The sequence below is a fragment of the Salvelinus alpinus genome, chromosome 30 (genome assembly GCF_045679555.1).
Source record: "Salvelinus alpinus chromosome 30, SLU_Salpinus.1, whole genome shotgun sequence".
Classification (NCBI taxonomy): domain Eukaryota; kingdom Metazoa; phylum Chordata; class Actinopteri; order Salmoniformes; family Salmonidae; genus Salvelinus; species Salvelinus alpinus.
In genome coordinates this window covers 35835834-35856038 of record NC_092115.1, presented here as the reverse complement: position 1 = coordinate 35856038, position 20205 = coordinate 35835834, and the positions used below count along the sequence as shown (strand labels likewise).

Genomic DNA, 20205 nt, shown 5'->3' with positions numbered 1-20205 from the left:
GTCTCCCAGTCCCTGGAGTTGAAAAACATCCCCACAGCATGATGCTGCCACCATCATGCTTCACCGTAGAGATGGCGCCAGGTTTCCTCCAGACGTGACGCTTGGCATTCAAGCCAAAGAGTTCAATCTTGGTTTCATCAGACCAGAAAACCTTGTTTCTCATGGTCTGAGAGTCCTTTAGGTGCCTTTTGGCAAACTCCAAGTGGGCTGTCGTGCCTTTTACTAAGGATTGGCTTCCGCCTGGACACTACCATAAAGGCCTGATTGGTGGAGTGCTGCAGAGATTATTGTCCTTCTGAAAGGTTCTCCCATCTCCACAGAGGGATACTTTGGAGCTCTGTCAGAGTGCCCATCGGGATCATGGTCACCTCCCTGACCAAGGCCCTTCTCCCCTGATTGCTCAGTTTGGCTGGGCGGCCAGCTCTAGGAAGAGTCTGTTCTTGGGGACCTTCAATGCTGCAGACCCTTCCCCAGATCTGTGCCTCGACACAATCCTGTCGGAGCTCTGTGGACAATTCTTGGACCTCTGTTTTTTTCTCTGACATACACCGTCAACAATTTGTAAAAACATCTCAAGGATGATCAATGGAAACAGGATGCACCTGAGCTCCATTTCGAATATCATAGCAAAGGGTCTGAATACTTGTGTAAATAAGGTATTTCTGTTTATTATTTGTAATAAAATTGCAAACATAAAAAAAAAAAAAATGTTTTCGCTTTGTCATTATGGGGTATTGTGTTTAGATTCATGAGGAAAATTTTAATTAATTTTAGAATAAGGCTGTAACATGACAAAATGTAGAAAAAGTCAAGGGGTCTGAATAATTTCCGAATGCACTGTATATTCAAGTCACCAAATAATTGATTAAAACACACCGTTTTGCAATGAAGGTCTACAGTAGCCTTAACAGCACGCTATAGGGTAGCACCATGGTATAGCTGGAGGACAGCTAGCCTTCGTCCTCCTCTGGATACATTGACTTCAATACAAACCCTTCTATAGACTTACACAGCAATTATCATCATTGTCCTCCAAACTATCAGAGCTATTGCAGCGTGAACTGACATGTTGTCCACGAAATCAAAGGATCAGAGAATTAATCTAGTACTGAAAGCATAAGCTACAGCTAGCTAGCACTGCAGTGTATGACATGTGGTGAGTAGTTGACTCAAAGAGAGAGAAAAACAATTCGCTAGCTAATTTAGCCTACTCAAAACACCAGGCTCAAACAGAGAGGGATGCTATGTTAGCTAGCTGGCTATGGCTATCCAACACTGGAACTCTTCCAAGTCAAGGTAAGCTTTTGGTTGTATTAATTTATTGCCACCGGGGCCCGCTGGTATAACTGCTTGCTGACTGTACACTGTACTGCATAATTGTAGTGGGCTGACTAATGCGTTAGTTACTAGAACTATATTGACTATGACGTTCGCTAATATTATGGCAACGGTGTAGGCTGTGTGTAGCAGTTAGCGGTTATGAAGGTTTGACTTGGAAAGGTTTTTTAGCCTGGTCACAGACAGCTGATGTGTTGTGCACTGAAGTCCACAGGTAAAGGAAAAAGGTGAGAGGAGGAGAGCGCATAGATGAGAGAAGGAATTATACAACCAGCGAAGTGATCATGGTGTAAACATACCTGAAGTTGTCCAATAGAAACTCTCGTTTGCAACTGTTGGACTAATGATTACACCCTAGATCAGCTAGATGCAGGCAAGAGTGTGCAGTGCAGTATTGAATGTGCCCCTGTCTGTCACCATTCATAGCCTAGGTTGTAGCAACCTCATGATGGGTATAGGAAAATTTGAGTATCATGTAGTGGCCTGAACCTGTTGATGTTACATTGAACTGGGTGAATGGAATATGAATGAAGGACATCCAATATGCTGTAATAGAAATAAGACCATGCTCATGAAAAAAATTATAGTCCTCCCTCATCTTAAACGGCACCGACCGCCACTGATTACAATATTATTCAAATATATAGGTCTATGTCGCCTGCACTGTATTTATGTTTTAATACAGTCATCTCGGTTTTATTTTGAAGCGTCTTTATATTCTTTGCTTGCTATGCAAAGAAATGGGCAACTTCGCATTTGTAGTCACTGTCACATTTGTTCTGAAGTTATCAGCAGTCACAGAAAGACAGATAAACATATTGATTTTGTGTTTAGCAGAGATCGTCTGTGTATAAAGTGATACGGAAGGGCAAAAAAGCTACTGACGATGTACTTATCTGTTCTTCAATTGGTCTGAGGTAGTCATTAAATAACGAGCATTTTCTACAGCAACTTCAGTAACGGTGGTTTTGGGAAACAGTTCAGAGATTTAACGATGCTCCTACGAAGGTTCTAACGATGAATGTAGATTTACGGTGCTTTTGGGAAACCGGGCCAAGGCTCTTTTGGAACATCAATCTACCTACATTGTTTTGCAGAAAGAAAGCCTTTGTTGAACAGAAATTGGTGTTAAAAATATATCTGAAGATTTATGCATATGCATGGCAAAACAGACAGTAAAAATGTATCAAAATGACGTTTTTTTTTAAGTGTATGTCATATATTGAACCTCTTTTTTGGGGCACTAAACTACTTTCATACAGTATATACAGTACCAGTCAAAAGTTTGGACACACCTACTCATTCAAGGCTTTTTATTTATTTTTACTATAACTATGAAATAACACATATGGAACCACGTAGTAACCAAAAAAGTGTCAAATCAAAATATGATCGGATGGCGTATCGCTGCAGAATGCTGTGGTAGCCATGCTGGTTAAGTGTGCTTCGACTTCTAAATAAATCACTGACAATGTCACCAGCAAAGCACCCTTACACCATCACACCTCCTCCTCCATGCTTCACGGTGGGAACCACTCATGCAGAGATCATCCGTTCACCTACTCTGCATCTCAAAGACACAGCGGTTGGAACCAAAAATCTCAAATTTGAACTCATCAGAGTAAAGGATTTCAACAGGTCTAATGTCCATTGCTCGTGTTTCTTGGCCCAAGCAAGTCTCTTATTATTATTGGTGTCCTTTAGTAGTGGTTTCTTTGCAGCAATTTGATCATGAATGCCTGATACACAGTCTCCTCTGAACAGTTGATTGAGATGTGTCTGTTACTTGAAATCTGTGAAACATTTATTTGGGCTGCAATCTGAGGTGCAGTTACCTCTAATGAATTTATCCTCTGCAACAGAGGTAACTCTGGGTCTTCCTTGCCTGTGGCGGTCCTCATGAGAGCCAGTTTCATCATAGCGCTTGATGTTTTTTGCAACTGCACTTGAAGAAACTTTCAAAGTGTTCTTTCAATTTTGCGAATTGACTGACCTTCATGTCTTAAAGTAATGATGGACTGTCATTTTTCTTTGCTTAATTGAGCTGTTCTTGCCATAATATGGATTTGGTATTTTACCAAATAGGGCTATCTTCTGTATACCACCCATACCTTGTCACAATGCAACTGATTGTCTCAAACGCATTAAGAAGGAAAGAAAATCCCCAAATTAACTTTTAACAAGGCACTCAAGTCACCAAATAATTTAATAAAACACACTGTTTTGCAATGAAGGTCTACAGTAGCCTCAACAGCACTCTGTAGGGTAGCACCATGGGTTACCCGGAGGACAGCTAGTTTCCATCCTTCTCTGGATACATTGACTTCAAACCTAGGAGGCTCATGGTTATCATCCCCTTCCATACACTTACACAGTAATTATGACAACTTCTGGAGGATGTCTCCCAACCTATCAGAGCTCTTGCAGCATGAACGGACATGTTGTCCACCAAATCAAAGGATCAGAGAATGAATCTGGTACTGAAAGCATAAGTTACAGCTAGCTAGCACTGCAGTGCATAAAATGTGATGAGTAGTTGAGTCAAAGAGAGAGAAAGACAATAGTTGAACAGTTTGTAACAAATTAATTTCTTTAAAAATGAGACACAAGAGAGTGAGAAATATATTTAGTATAGTTTATTCTAAAAAGGATCACTTTTTAAATATTTCACTATTTACATTTTTCTGAAATTCACTGAGGAGGATGGTCCCCCCTTCCTCCTCCCCCCTTCCTCCTCCACTGATTGAAATCAATTTCATGGTAATTCAATTTAGTTTTATATAGCTATTCGTACGTTAGCCTTCTGTCTATAATTTTTGCATTCATATATTTCATGATGTGTAACGTGCCAAATCTTATGGGGTAAGCATTAGAATAAGCCGCCTCAATATTTGTAGCCATAGGTGATGATATCTGTCTAGATGCTGCTCCGTGGTCAGTATTGTGGAATAATTCTAATGTTAAGGTAAGATGTAGATCCTATCAATATCAACACAGGCCTCAACGAACGTACTCTGTGTGACGTTTTCGGGAAAGGCATGTTACATCTTTGGCCGTTGTAGGAAAGCTGCATCGTTAAAACACGTGTGAGCCTAAGTTCCATTGCTATCGGGAAACTGGGCCCAGGTCAACCATGGGTGCAATAGCATACACAACAGTGTCATTTGCACACAGGTCAGTGGGTGCTGCTGAGGGGAGGACAGCTCCTACTAATGGCTGGAGTGGAGTCAATGGAGTGGTATCAACCACATGGAAACCACATCTTTGATGTATTTGATACCGTTCCATTAACTCTGACAGCTTTTATTATGAGCCGTCCTCCCCTCAGGAGCCTCCACTGATACAGGTGTATGTAAAGAAAAAAATGCAGAAAGATCCACATTGTTTATAGACAGTAAAAAGTACAGGCCTTAAAATCGATCCCTATGGGACACCTTTCGTAATATCAAGGAAACCTTGATCAAGAAAAGCAGATTGTGTCCTGTCTGTCAAGTCATTTTCAAACTAATTACATGACGCCTGATCCATACCAATTGCAGACAATCTTTGAATCAATAAAGAGTGGTCAACAGTATCTAAAGCCTTCGATAAGTCAATAAACAGGGAAACACAGTGCTTCCTCATATCCATACCATATCATGTACTTGTTTGTTGTTTTGGACCCTGTACATGGTCCGGCAAGTTTGAGGGCCCCCCGCCCCTCCCCAAAAAAATGTTGGGTCAGAAAATGACATCATTTGAAAGCTACAGCCCTTGCCTTTTTTTTACCCCTTTTTCTTCCCAATTTCATGGTATCCAATTGGTAGTTACAGTCTTGTCTCATCGCTGAAACTCCCATTCGGACAAGGTCGAGAGCCGTGCGTCCTCCGAAACATGACCCAACCAAGCCGCACTGCTTCTTGACACAGTGCCCGCTTAACCCAGAAGCCAGCCACACCAATGTGTCAGAGGAAACACCATACACCTGGCAACCGTGCCAGTGTGCATGCACCCGGCCACCCATAGGAGTCGCTAGAGTGCGATGGGACAAGGACATCCCTGCCGGCCAAACCCTCCCCTAACCCGGACGACGCTGGGCCAATTGTGTGCCGCCCCATGGGTCTCCCGGTTGCGGCCGGCTATGACAGAGCCTGGACTCAAACCAGGATCTCTAGTGGCACAGCTAGCACACACAATATCCAATAATGACAAAGTGAAAACAGTTTTTTAGAAATGTTTGATATTGTATTAAAAATGAAATGCAGAAATATCTCATTTACATAAGTATTCACACCCCTTTGCTATGACACTCCAAATTGAGCTCTTTCCTTTGATCATCCTTGATGGGAGTCCACCTGTGGTAAATGCAATTGATTGGACAAACACACCTGTCTATATAAGGTCCCACAGTTGACAGTGCATGTCAGAGCAGAAACTATACCATGAAGCCCAAGGAACAGTCCGTAGATCTCTGAGATAGAATTGTGATGAAGCATACTGTATATCTGAGGAAGGGTATGAAACAATTTCAAGAGCACAGTGGTCTCCATCATTGGGACATTTAAAAAATAAGGAACTAACCAGACTCTGCCTAGAGCTGGCCGTCCGATCAAACTGAACAACCGGGCAAGAAGGACCTTGGTCAGGGAGGTAACCAAGAACCCAATGACCACTGACATAACTACATAGTTATTTGGCTGAGATGGGAGAACCTGCCAGAAGGACAATAGTCTCTACAGCACTTCACCAATCTGGGCTTTATGGGAGAGTGGCCAGACTGAAGCCACCCCTAAGAAAAAGGCACATGACAGCATGCCTGGAGTTTGCAAAAAGGCACATGAAAGACTCAGAGCATAAGGCAAAAGATTCTGTGGTCTGATGAGATAAAACATTGAACTCTTTGGCCTGAATGCAAAGCGCTATGTCTGGAAAAAAAACAGGCACAGCTCATCATCCATCTAACACCACCTCTACTGTGAAGCATGGTGGTGGCAGCATCATGCTATGGGGATGCTTTTCAGCGGCAAGGACTGGGAGACTGGTAAGGATAGAGGTGACAATGAATGGAGCCAAATATAGGCAAATCCTTGATGAGAACAGGTTTCAGACTGCAAACGACCTTAAAATGGGGCGAAGATTTACATTCCAACAGGACAATGACCAACAGAACAGCGTACAGCCAAAGCAACGCTGGAATGGTGTCAGAATAAGAATGTGAAAGTCCTTGAATGGCCCAGCCAATGCCCAGATGTGAATCCCATTGAAAATATGTGGAAAGATTTAACAGAGCTTGAGAAAATCAGCAAGGAAGAATGGGAGAAAATCCCCAAATCCAGATGTGCAAAGCTGATACAGACATACCCAAAATTACTCAAAGCTGTAATCGCTGCCAAAGGTGCTTCTACAAGTTATTGACTCAGGGGTGTGAATATTTATGTAAATTATATATTTCTATATTTCATTTTTAACAAATTTGCAAAAATCTCTAAAAGCTTGTTTTCACTTTGTCATTATGGAGTATTGTGTGTAGATGGGTGCGAAAAACAATCTATTTCATCCATTTTGAATATAGGCTATAACTCAACAAAATGTGAAATAAGTCAAAGGGTATGTATACTTTCTAAAGGCAATGTATTTATCCCGGGGGGCGGCAAATCTCTGTAAATCTCTGTAACCCGGTTACCTCTATTAAACCGTAGTACTGACCTCTTGGCGGGGGTATTGGGGAAGGGAACCCACATATATGCGTTCGGTAGGGAGGGAAGGGTAGTGGTCCACAGTGTCAATCGTGCCGGGGTGTCTTTTCTCTGGCCGCAGAAGGCCCTCATACAAGACCTTAGCCGGCTTGACGAACGTACCCAGATTCAGATTTGCTTTTTTCTAGGGCAGGAAGGAAGCAAAACAACACAGTTCTTCAGAAATAGCATGTGAAAGGATGTCCTTAAGGCACGGATGCAAGCAGGGTGTTCGGTTGAATTACACATCAAACATGCCTTCAAGTGCATAGCTAATTGTGTATCATCCAATTTCCTTTTCAACTGCTTATCAGAAAGGAAAGGAAGTGGTTGAACATAATGTAGCACAAAAAGGATCATTTAAACGTTCAAATCAATTATCAATCTTCACAGTGGGTCATGATGACACACTATGAAATCTCAATTATCCAAGTCTGACAGTTCTTATTTCTCATTTATATTTCTTCATTTAACCTTTTTTTACAAGGGGTTATTCTCATTTACATAAAGTCTCCCCTTACAAAAAAAGATTGCAGTTTTGAAACTGCAGGAAAAGTGCAGTAACTGCAGTCGACTGTGGTATTTTGGAAGCAGTAAATGCAGAATAACTGTAGTGTACTTACCCTTACGAAAAAATATTGCAGTCAGAGTGCATTATAACTGCAGTACACTGCAGTTAAAATGCACGCTGACTGCAATCTTTTTCCGTAAGGGTAATTTAATTAATGGTGCAGTTACCGGGGCAACAAAATATCCGAAGGTGATTGGCTTTTCTCGTCGGCCAGTGAAGAGGTCGTAGGGTCCTTGGTTCTAGGTACCAGGGCACAAACCAGAATCCTGAACACAGAGAGAGGGAAAAGTCAAACAACCATATGTCCTGTTATAGGGATCAATAACATTAATTAATTAATTCATAAGTTATGCCTCCCCTGTGTGTAGCTAATCATATACAGTTGAAGTCGGAAGTTTACATACACCTCAGCCAAATACATTCAAACTCAGTTTCACAATTCCTGACATTTAATCCAAGTAAAAATGCCCGGTCTTAGGTCAGTTAGGATCACCACTTTATTTTAAGAATGTGAAATGTCAGAATAATAGCAGAGAGATTGATTTATTTCAGCTTTAATTTCTTTCATCACATTCCCAGTGGGTCAGAAGTTTACATACACTCAATTAGTATTTGGTAGCATTGCCTTTAAATTGTTTAACTTGGGTCAAACGTTTCGGGTAGCCTTCCACAAGCTTCCCACAATAAGTTGGGTGAATTTTGGCCCATTCCTCCTGACAGAGCTGGTGTAACTGAGTCAGGTTTGTAGGCCTCCTTGCTCGCACACGCTTTTCCAGTTCTGCCTACAAATTTTCAATGGGATTGAGGTCAGAGCTTTGTGATGCCCACTCCAATACCTTGACCTTGTTGTCCTTAAGCCATTTTGCCACAACTTTGGAAGTATGCTTGGGGTCCTTGTCCATTTGGAAGAGCCATTTGCGACCAAGCTTTAACTTCCTGACTGATGTCTTGAGATGTTGCTTCAATATATCCACATAATTTTCCTGCCTTATGATGCCATCTATTTTGTGAAGTGCACCAGTCTCTCCTGCAGCAAAGCACCCCCACAACATGCTACCACCCCCATGCTTCACGGTTGGGATGGTGTTCTTCGGCTTGCAAGCCTCCCCCTATTTCCTCCAAACATAATGAAACAGTTCTATTTTTGTTTCATCAGACCAGAGGACATTTCTCCTAAAAGTACAATCTTTGTCCCCATGTGCAGTTGCAAACCGTAGTCTGGCTTATTTATGGTGGTTTTGGAGCAGTGGCTTCTTCCTTGCTGAGCGGCCTTTCAGGTTATGTTGATATAGGACTCATTTTACTGTGGATATAGATACTTTTGTACCTGTTTCCTCCAGCATTTTCACAAGGTCCTTTGCTGCTGTTCTGGGATTGATTTGCACCTTTCGCACCAAAGTACATTCATCTCTAGGAGACAGAACGCGTCTCCTTCCTGAGCGGTATGATGGCTGCGTGGTCCCATGGTGTTTATACTTGCGTAATATTGTTTGTACAGATGAACTTGGTACCTTCAGGCATTTGGAAATTGCTCCCAAGGATGAACCAGACTTGTAGAGATAAAAAAAAAAAAAATCTGAGGTATTGACTGATTTCTTTTGATTTTCCCATGATGTCAAGCAAAGAGGCACTGAGTTTGAAGGTAGGCCTTGAAATACATCCACAGGTACACCTCCAATTGACTCAAATGATGTTAATTAGCCTATCAGAAGCTTCTAAAGCCATGACATAATTTTCTGGAATTTTCCAAGCTGTTTAAAGGCACTGTCAACTTAGTGTATGTAAACGTCTGACCCACTGGAATTGTGATACAATGAACTATAAATTAAATAATCTGTCTGTAAACAATTGTTGGAAAAATAACTTGTGTCATGCACAAAGTAGATGTCCTAACCGACTTGCCAAAACTATAGTTTGTTAACAAGATATTTGTGGAGTGGTTGAAAATGACTCCAACCGAAGTGTATGTGAACTTCCGACTTCAACTGTAAGTATTGTTTTTTGGGACTACTAACTGATCACTCTGAGCTCCAGGAAGCATTCCAGTCCATCGTGGACAGGAGCCAATCGGCTTCCTCCTCCTCTCATCCAGCAGCCAAGACGGGATGCCCCCATTCCCATAAGCCCCTGGGCCTGGAGTAGTCTGCTTCTGTCAATTGAGAAATTACAATAATCGCATTACTATAATAATCAACAATCTTCTAACCGGTGGCGCAAACGGAAACTGGTTCCTCTCAAGTTTTCTTTCTTCTAGGGAGTTTTTCCATGCCACTGTGCTACTGCTCGCTCCTTTGGGGTCTTGGCTGGGTTACTGTAAAGCACTTGACAAATGTTCAGGGTTGGGTAGGTTACTTTCTAAATGTAATCAGATACAGTTACTAGTTACCTGTCCAAAACTGTCATCAGTAACGTAACTTTTGGATTACCCAAACTCAGTAACGTAATCTGATTACATTCTGTTACTTTTAGATTACTTTCCCTTTAAGAGGCATTAGAAGAAGACCAAAATGTATGTTACCAATTAAACGACATCTATTGCAGGATAAATCAATGTTAAAGTTTACATAGCTGGTCATATATGGATGATAAATGTTACTTTATGGGTTGGTTATGTAGGCTTCTTCTAACCCATTGCTTTCTACTACATATAATAATACGATTAAATTATATCTTTACATAAAGAATTCCAGTCATTCCAATAATTGTTATACCCCTTGATCTTCAAGAATAGGACTTGGAAGTATGGAAGTATAGATTAGCCAAATTGTTTTACCTGAGCATGACCCCAAAACTACCGCCTTATTAGCCAGCCCTACTCTGTTGTTTATGATTTTGTTGTCATGGAGACCTGATTGGGCTCATTGATTCGAGTTGAAAAATAAATGCTGCGCTCATGGAATGGCATGTTTTGAGCACTACTGAAGAAAAAAACACCCCAATTGTATTACATAGGCTTGGATCCGCACTAAGAAGCAGTGCATTTTTCACTGGCTGTCCACTTGTTTCAAAAACAACGATTGAAAGGCATCTTAAACTTCTTGAATTCAACCATTATTGGGTTCAAATACACATTTAGATTCGTGACCAGCCATCAACAACAACCACAATCCATAAGGCGTCAATAGCTAAATGAGAGAGCAGGAGTGTGGTTCACATCAATGCGCTATGTAGATATCATTAATAAGTGATATCCGTATCACCATAGTCTATACCACTGCTGTCATCCTTAACTCCAAGCGTTTATTCAAGTTGGATAATCTTTGGATGCCGACAGCAGTCGCACAATTGGAAGACATAGCTTGGACTGTAGCCTACAAAAGCCTATTCCTGCTCTTTTTCTGAGATGCATCAAACACATTTGGCGTGTCATCATAGTGGTTACTGACTTGGGATCAGGCTCGCTCAGGTGGAATAAACATAAACTTGCGCCTTTTTTCAACGCAGATTTGAAGTGTCAAAGATAGTTTTTCTGAATTTAAAAGTAATCCTCGAAGTAATCATCTAGTTTTTCAAAAGTATCTGTAATCTGATTACAATATTTTTGCTGGTAATGTAACGATTGCAGTCACCGGTTTGTTGTAATCCGTTACTCCCCAACCCTGCAAATGTTCTAGTAAAAGGGTACTAAATACTGTAAATATTTGATTAGTTGATTGATTAAAATTTGATAACCATTCCCAATGATCACATGCCTCCTTTCACAGAGGTAAACAATGCCTTGTATATGAGTATGTGTCTCCCTCTAGTGGTAGGTTCCTGCATTACCTTCATGAAGTCTTTAAACCTTACTGCGGTCACATGTCTCACAGTGCATGGCTTCTTCTCCCGGTTCTCAGTGAAGTCCTGGATGTCATACCTCCCTGGGCCAGTCATGGTTTTCTAGGTTGTGGAACAGCTTTTCATTAGTTACAATGGAACCATCCAGTCACAGCCTTATAGTGCCATATCAGCTCAGATTTATCAAATCAAATTGTATTTGTCACATGCGCTGAATACAACAGTGAAATGAAATTACAAGCCCTTAACCAACAATGCAGTTTTAAGAAAAATAAGTGTTCAGTAAAAAATAGATAAGTAAAAAATAAAAACAATACAAGTAACAAATAATTAAAGAGCAGCAGTAAAATAACAATAGCAAGGCTATATACAGGGGGTACCGGTACAGAGTCAATGTGCGGGGGCACCAGTTAGTCGAGGTAATTGAGGTAATATGTACATGTAGGAAGAGTTAAAGTGACTACCCATAGTTAATAAGCCGAGAGAAGCAGAATCGTAAAAGAGGGGTCTGTGAAGAGGCGACTCTGGGATGATGGCAATCTAGGCAGAGTTACTCTGTCCAATGTCTTTGTTCTTTTGCCCATTTTTTATTGGCGAGTCTGAGATACGGCTTTTTCTTTGCAATTCTACCTAGAAGGCCAGCATCCCGGAGTCGCCTCTTCACTGTTGACGTTTGGACTGGTGTTTTGCGGGTACTATTTAATGAAGCTGCCAGTTGAGGACTTGTGAGACGTCTGTTTCTCAAATTAGACACTCTAATGTACTTGTCCTCTTGCTCAGAACTGCACCGGGGCCTCCCACTCCTCTTTCTATTCTGGTTAGAGTCAGTTTGTGCTGTTCTGTGAAGGGAGTAGTACACAGTGTTGTTCGAGATCTTCAGTTTCTTGGCAATTTCTCGCATGGAATAGCCTTCATTTCTCAGAACAAGAATAGACTGACACGTTTCAGAAGAAAGTTCTAAAGAAGGCCAGTTGTATTGCTTCTTTAATCAGGACAACAGTTTTCAGCTGTGCTAACATAATTGCAAAAGGGTTTTCTAATGATCAATTAGCCTTTTAAAATGATCAACTTGGATTACCTAACACAACGTGCCATTGGAACACAGGAGTGATGGTTGCTGATAATGGGTCTCTGTACGCCTATGTAGATATTCCATTAAAAATCAGCCGTTTTCAGCTACAATAATCATTTACAACATTAACAATGTCTACACTGTATTTCTGATACATTTTATGTTATTTTAAATGGACAAAAAATGTGCTTTTCTTTCAAAAACAAGGACATATCTAAGTGACCCCAAACTTTTGAACGGTAGTGTACCCAAATGACAACAAAATAACTTTTTGGTTAGTGTGTGTGTGTGTCTCAACTATTTAACTGTACTATAATACTTAAAAAGCCGCTAAAAAAAACGATATCGGTATCGTTTTTTTGACAAGGAAAATATCAGATATCGGTATCAGGCAAAAATGTCATATCGGTGCATCCCTAGTTTAATCAATTGTAGAATAAGGCTGTAACGTAACAAAATGTGGAACAAGTCAAGGGGTCTGAAAACATTCCGAAAGCACTGTACATCCTTTAATTAGATATATAGCAAAGACATCTAAGAAAGTAAATGCCAAGAATGTGATGGGGCACAGAATTATCGAAGAAGAAACAAAAGATGAGAATGTTATAGTGAAAACCAATTGGGAAGACGAACTGTAAATATTAATAACCCCAGAGGACTGGGAGGACATATCTAGAAGAACAAGTCCAAGACAACTAACTCTCTACTCTGTAGGGAATACTCTTGGAAAATTCAGTCAAGATGTTTCAGAACTCCTATAATACAACAACAATACAACTGTGACATCACACCAAATTGCTTGCATAACCGTGGGGAGAGCAGGGCTAATCACATCCACATACTATATTCCTGCCCAGTCCTCAATCATTTCTGGACCGAAGTATATAAAGTACTGGATGATACGCTTGAACACTCACGTTCTCTAAATCCAGAACACATGTTCCTATGGAGAACCTCTCATACACTGGTCCTCCAATATGATAAGTACCTTTTCAGAATTCTGAGAATAACAGCACTTAAACAGATTACTAGAAACTGGCTTAAACCCCTGGCACCACAAATAAGCAATTGGAAAGAAACAATTAATAAAATCTATAGTATGGTAAATGATAACTCATAGAATAAAAAAAAAAATGTCTATTTGAGATACAATGGGAAAACGTATAGAAAACTGACATTATATTGTGAAATATGTATAGGCCCTAACAGGAGATAAAATGTACATGTTTTAAACAGACAGGTGTGGGTGGACACTTGTCTGTGTGTGTGCCGGTGGATGTGTGTGACAATGGGTGCATGTATGTATGTATATCTCTTGTTGTGATTCTGTTGTGATCTAAAAACCAATAAATAAAAAGTATTACAAAAATACAATTAAAAAAGCTGTGGTATTATTGGAAAAGTGCATGTAGTTTCTCCTGGTTTCAAAACATGTTCTCCAGCCTGAACAAAACCCTGGTGAAGAGAAAATGATGACCACCAAACTGACTCCCAACATTACCCATACATACCTTCTCCCTCAGCTGAGTGTAACATTTATCCACAGCAGCTTCGAACCTCTCGGCCCTCTGTTTTTGGGCACGGGTGGCCTTCTTCAGGCCCTCTTTCTCCTGTTCTGCCTTCTCAGACACACTGGAGATCTCCCCCCTCAGACCATCTATCTCCAGCTTCTGCTCAGTCAGCTGCCTCTCCAAACCCTGGGAGAAAGAAAGACAGGGAACAAACACTGACTGTTTAAGCTTTCAACATATCTAAATACTTATCTCTAGCCTGGTGAAAACAAATAGGATTTCACTCATGGACGACGTCCGTCTTGAATGGGTTGTAGAAGACTATTGCCCACTATTCTTTGTGAAACAGAAATGTATACTTTTTGCTGTCTTTCTTCCCAACTGTCCCAGACATCACACACACAGGCTGGAAGCATAATACTGACTGCAAACGACGTCCTTTACTTTACCTGTGTCTTATTTTACAGACAGAATGGTTAAGGCTTAGAAATACACCTTTCCCAACTCGGACAACATAGTGATTGATTGACTGACTAATAGACTGATGCCTGAACTTGTGTGTTACCCGGAGCTGCACGGTGAGACGGTTGTTGTCGGCCTCTTTGCTGTGTAGCTGGCCCTGCAGGTGAGCACGTGTGGTCTCCACAGACTTGGTGGCATGAACCGCATTCTCTGTGTTCTCCTATTGGTCTCCGTTCGCCTATGTAGATATTCCATAGAAAATCAGCCGTCTCCAGCTACAATAGTCATTTAGCACATTAACAGTATCTACACTGTATTTCTGATCAATTTGATGTTATTTTAATGGGGAAAAAATTGCTTTTCTTTCAAAAACAAGAACATTTCTAAGTGACTCCAAACTTTGAACAGTAGTGTATATCATTGAGTTAATAAAGCTGCATACAAACATGGTCTCTTTTTTGTTTTCTTGAGTAAGGAGCTCCAAAATGCAGGTATTTCAGCCCAGCTCAGTGGTTTCTGTGGTGGTGTGGCAAGATAGCAGAAAAAACGGAGCGTTGCGCCGTGATTGGCTCAGTGTTTTGTCACTCATGGGGAAACTAAGTCACAGTGAAGTTACTAGCCCTTTGGGTGCTGACACAGAGTTACATTAGCAAGGTGGCGCCGACAGAGATGGTCGTCTCGCTTCGAGTGCTTAGGAAACTATGTCGTATTTAGTTTTTTTAATGTATTATTTCTTACATTGTTAGCCCAGAAAATCTTAAGTGTTATTACATAAACTCAGCAAAAAAAGAAACAGCCCTTTTTCAGGACCCTGTCTTTCAAAGATAATTAGTAAAAATCCAAATAACTTCACAGATCTTCATTGTAAAGGGTTTAAACACTGTTTTCCATGCTTGTTCAATGAACCATAAACAATTAATGAACATGCACCTGTGGAACGGTCGTTAAGACACTAACAGCTTCCAGACGGTAGGCAATTAAGGTCACAGTTATGAAAACTTAGGACACTAAAGAGGCCTTTCTACTGACTGAAAAACACCAAAAGAAAGATGCCCAGGGTCCCTGCTCAGGACTGCAGATGTGGCCAGGGCAATAAATTGCAATGTCCGTACTGTGAGACGCCTAAGACAGCACTACAGGGAGACAGGATGGACAGCTGATCGTCCTCGCATTGGCAGACCATGTGTAACAACATCTGCACAGGATCGGTACATCCGAACATCACACCTCCCGGACAGGTACAGGATGGCAACAACAACTGCCCGAGTTACACCAGGAACGCACAATCCCTCCATCAGTGCTGAGAGAGGCTGGACTGAGGGCTTGTAGGCCTGTTGTAAAGCAGGTCCTCACCAGACATCACCGGCAACAACGTCGCCTATGGGCATAAAACCACCGTTGCTGGACCAGACACGACTGGCAAAAAGTGCTCTTCACTGACGAGTTGCGGTTTTGTGTCACCAAGGGTGATGGTCGGATTCTCGTTTATCGTCGAAGGAATGAGCATTACACCGAGGCCTGTACTCTGGAGCGGGATCGATTTGGAGGTGGAGGGTCCGTCATGGTCTGGGGCGATGTGTCACAGCATCATCGGACTGAGCTTGTTGTCATTGCAGGTAATCTCAACGCTGTGCATTACAGGGAAGACATCCTCCTACCTCATGTGGTACCCTTCCTGCAGGCTCATCCTGACATGACCCTCCAGCATGACAATCCCACCAGCCATACCGCTCGTTATGTGCGTGATTTCCTGCAATCAGGAATGACAGTGTTCTGCCATGGCCAGCGAAGAGCCCGGATCTCAATCCCATTGAGCATGTCTGGGACCTGTTGGATCGGAGGGTGAGAGCTAGGGCCATTCCCCCCAGAAATGTCCGGGAACTTGCAGGTGCCTTGGTGGAAGAGTGGGGTAACATCTCACAGTAAGAACTGGCAAATCTGGTGCTCTCCATGAGGAGGAGATGCACTGCAATACTTAATGCAGCTGGTGGCCACACCAGATACTGACTGTTACTTTTGATTTTGACCCTCCCTTTGTTCAGGGACACATTATCCCATTTCTGTTAGTCACATGTCTGTGGAACTTGTTCAGTTTATGTCTCAGTTGTTGAATCTTGTTATGTTCATACAAATATTTACACATGTTAAGTTTGCTGAAAATAAACACAGTTGACAGTAAGAGGACGTTTCTTTTTTTGCTGAGTTTACATCTGGGAATAACTATTGGATATAGGAGCAACATCAACGTTACGAACGTTACGACCAGGAATACGACTTTCCCGAAGCGGATCCTTTGTTCGGACAACCACCCAGGACATTGGATCTAATCCAAGAGGCCGACCCAAAACAATGTAGCCGCAGAAGGGGTAGACGGAGCGGCCTCCTGGTCAGACTTCGGAGGCGTGCACACCACCCACCACTTACGAGTATATTACTCCCCAATGTCCAGTCTCTAGACAACAAGGTGGACGAAATTAGGGTTGACACGGGTTGCCTTCCAGAGAGACATCAGAGATTGTAACATTCTCTGTTTCACGGTAACATGGCTCTCTTGGGATATGTTGTCGGAGTCAGTACAGCCACCGGGTTTCTTCATGCATCGCACCAACAGAAATAAACATCTCTCTGGGAAGAAGAAGGGGGGAGGTGTATGCTTCATGATTCATGGTGTAATCATAACAACATACATGAACTCAAGTATTTTTGTTCACCTGACCTAGAATTCCTTACAATCAAATGCCAAACACATTAGCTCCCAAGACAATTCTCTTAGATTATAGTCACAGCCGTGTATATCACCCCCCTAGCAGATACCACGATGGCCCTCAAGGAACTTCACTGGACTCTATCTAAACTGGAAACCAAATATCCTGAGCTGCTTTTATTGTAGCTGGGGATTTTAACAAAGCTAATTTGAGAACAAGGCTACCTAAATTCTATCAGCACATTGACTGTAGCACGCACACAGGAAATACACTGGGCCACTGCTACTCTAACTTCCGCGATGCATACAAGGCCCTACCCCACTCTCCCTTCTACAGTGTAGTTATTCCATCCGCAAGGCAATCAAACATGTGAAATGTCGCAATTCAAGTGGAGTCGCAATTCAACGACCAAGACACGAGACGTATGTGGCAGGGTCTACAGGCAATTACAGACTACAAAAGAAAATCAGCCACGTCACGGACACCGACGCCTTGCTTCCAAACAAACTAAACACCTTCTTTGCCCGCTTTGAGGATAATACAATGCCACCGACGCGGCCCGCTACCAAGGACTGCGGACCCCCCCTCTCCTTCTCCGTGGCCGACGTAAGATATTTAAATGTGTTAACCCTCGCAAGGCTGCTGGCCCAGACGGCATCCCTAGCTGCGTCCTCAGAGCATGCACAGACCAGCTGGTTGGTGTGTTTACGGACATATTCAATCGCTCCCTACCTCAGTCTGCTATCCCTACATGCTTCAAGATGGCCACCATTGTTCCTGTACCCAAGAAAGCAAAGATAACTGAACTAAATGACTATGGCCCCGTAGCACTCACTTCTGTCATCATGAAGTGCTTTGAGAGACTAGTGAAGGATAAAATCACCTCCAACTTACCTGCCACCCTAAACCCACTTCAGTTTGCATACCGCACCAACAGGTCCACAGACGATGCAATCGCCATTACACTGCACACTGCCCTATACCATCTGGACAAGAGGAATACCTATGTAAGAATGCTGTTCATTGACTACAGCTCACCATTCAACACCATAGTACCCTCAAAGCTCATCATTAAGCTTGAGGCCCTGGGTCTCAACCCTGCCCTGTGCAATTGGGTCCTGAACTTTCTGACGGACCGCCCCCAGGTGGTGAAGGTAGGAAACAACATCTCCACTTCGCTGATCCTCAACGCTGGGGCCCCACAAGGGTGCGTGCTCAGCCCCCTCCTTTACTCTCTGTTCACCCATGACTGCACAGCCATGCATGCCTCCAACTCAATCATCAAGTTTGCAGATGACACAACAGTAGAGAGCACTCGGAGTGTGGTGTCAGGAAAACAACCTCTCACTCAACGTCAACAAAACAAAGGAGATGATCGTGGACTTCAGGAAAAAGTAGAGGGCGCACCCCCCTATCCACATCGACGGGACAGTAGTGGAGAAGGTGGAAAGTTTTAAGTTCCTCGGCGTACACATCACGGACAAACTGAAATGATCCACCCACACAGACAGTGTGGTGAAGAAGGTGCAACAGTGCCTCTTCAACCTCAGGAGGCTGAAGAAATGTGGCTTGTCCCCTAAAACCCTCACAAACTTTTACAGATGCACAATTGAGAGGATCCTGTCTGGCTGTATCACCACCTGGTACGACAACTGCACCGCCCTCAACCGCAGGGCTCTCCAGAGGGTGGTGCGGTCTGCACAATGCATCACCGGGTGCAAACTACCTGGCCTCCAGGACACCTACAGCACCCGATGTCACAGGAAGGCCAAAAAGTTCATCAAGGACATCAACCACCCAAGCCACTGCATGTTCACCCCGCTACCATCCAGAAGACATGGTCAGTACAGGTGCATGAAAGCTGGGCCCAAGAGACGGAAAAACTTCTATCTCAAGGCCATCAGACTGTTAAACAGCCATCACTAACACAGAGAGGCTGCTGCCTACATACAGAGTCAAATCATTAGCCACTTTAATAAATGGATCACTAGTCACTTTAAAAAATGCCACTTTAATAATGTTTACATATCTTGCATTACTCATCTCATATGTATATACTGTATTTTATACCATCTATTGCATTTTGCCTATGCCGCTCGGCCATCACTCATCCATATATTGAATTGTACATATTCTCATTTCATCCCTTTACATTTGTGTGTATTAGGTAGTTGTTGTGAAATTGTTAGATATTACTGCACTGTCGAAACTAGAAGCACAAGGATTTCGTTACACTCGCATTAACATCTGTTAACCATGTCTATGTGACCAATAAAATTTGACTTGATGATGAATTGATTTGAAGTGCCCAACCAAGAAGCCTCAAGGTCATTGGCCACACATACATTTAAAAAACACGAAAATTGTGCTGTTTGGATTGCCTAATAGAAGTCATTTGAAATTATTTATACTTTTACTTTTGATACTTAAAACCTCTCTAGGGTACATTTACATTTACATTTTAGTCATTTAGCAGACGCTCTTATCCAGAGCGACTTACAGTAGAGTGCATACATTTTATTACATTTTTACATACTGAGACAAGGATATCCCTACCGGCCAAGAGCAGACGCTCTTATCCAGAGCGACTTACAGTAGAGTGCATACATTTTATTTATTTTTTTAAATTATTTTTTTATTTTTAATTATTCCTAATATTTATATTTCTTTATTTATATATATATATATATATATATATTTTTTTTATATATATATAAAAAAAAATTACATACTGAGACAAGGATATCCCTACCGGCCAAACCCTCCCTACCGGCCAAACCCTCCCTAACCCGGACGACGCTATGCCAATTGTGCGTCGCCCCATGGATCTCCCGGTTGCGGCCGGCTGCGACAGAGCCTGGGCGCGAACCCAGCCCAGCCTGGGCGCGAACCCAGAGACTCTGGTGGCGCAGCTAGCAGACGTGAGCGTGAGACGTGAGACGTGAGACGTGAGCGTGAGCGTCCGACGTTAGCGTCCGACCTCTTCAACAGCCAGTGAAACTGCTGGGCGCCAAATTCAAATACAGAAATACTCATTATAAAAATTCTGAAAACA

At 42.2% G+C, this 20205-nt stretch overlaps 1 protein-coding gene across 1 annotated transcript; it reads right to left on the bottom strand.

The window, feature by feature from the left end:
- Window positions 1-13817: 13817 nt before the first annotated feature.
- LOC139560016 (outer dense fiber protein 2-like) lies at window positions 13818-16171 on the bottom strand. Its single transcript, XM_071376519.1, has 3 exons — window positions 16139-16171; window positions 14549-14665; window positions 13818-14169 (listed from the first exon to the last, which is right to left on the bottom strand). Exons 1-3 carry the CDS (start codon window positions 16169-16171, stop codon window positions 13897-13899), a joined length of 423 nt encoding a protein of 140 aa, XP_071232620.1. The 3' UTR covers window positions 13818-13896.
- Window positions 16172-20205: the final 4034 nt, after the last annotated feature.

Bases quoted from the DNA above. Each gene is read 5' to 3' on its own strand.
- LOC139560016 (XM_071376519.1), bottom strand. From the start codon at position 16,171: ATGGCTGGTGGGATTGTCATGCTGGAGGGTCAT. The intron at 14,666-16,138 runs GTCAGGATGAGC...GGAGACCAATAG, and splicing joins TTGTCATGCTGGAGGGTCAT to GAGAACACAGAGAATGCGGT. The intron at 14,170-14,548 runs GTAACACACAAG...TCTTTCTCCCAG, and splicing joins GTCTCACCGTGCAGCTCCGG to GGTTTGGAGAGGCAGCTGAC.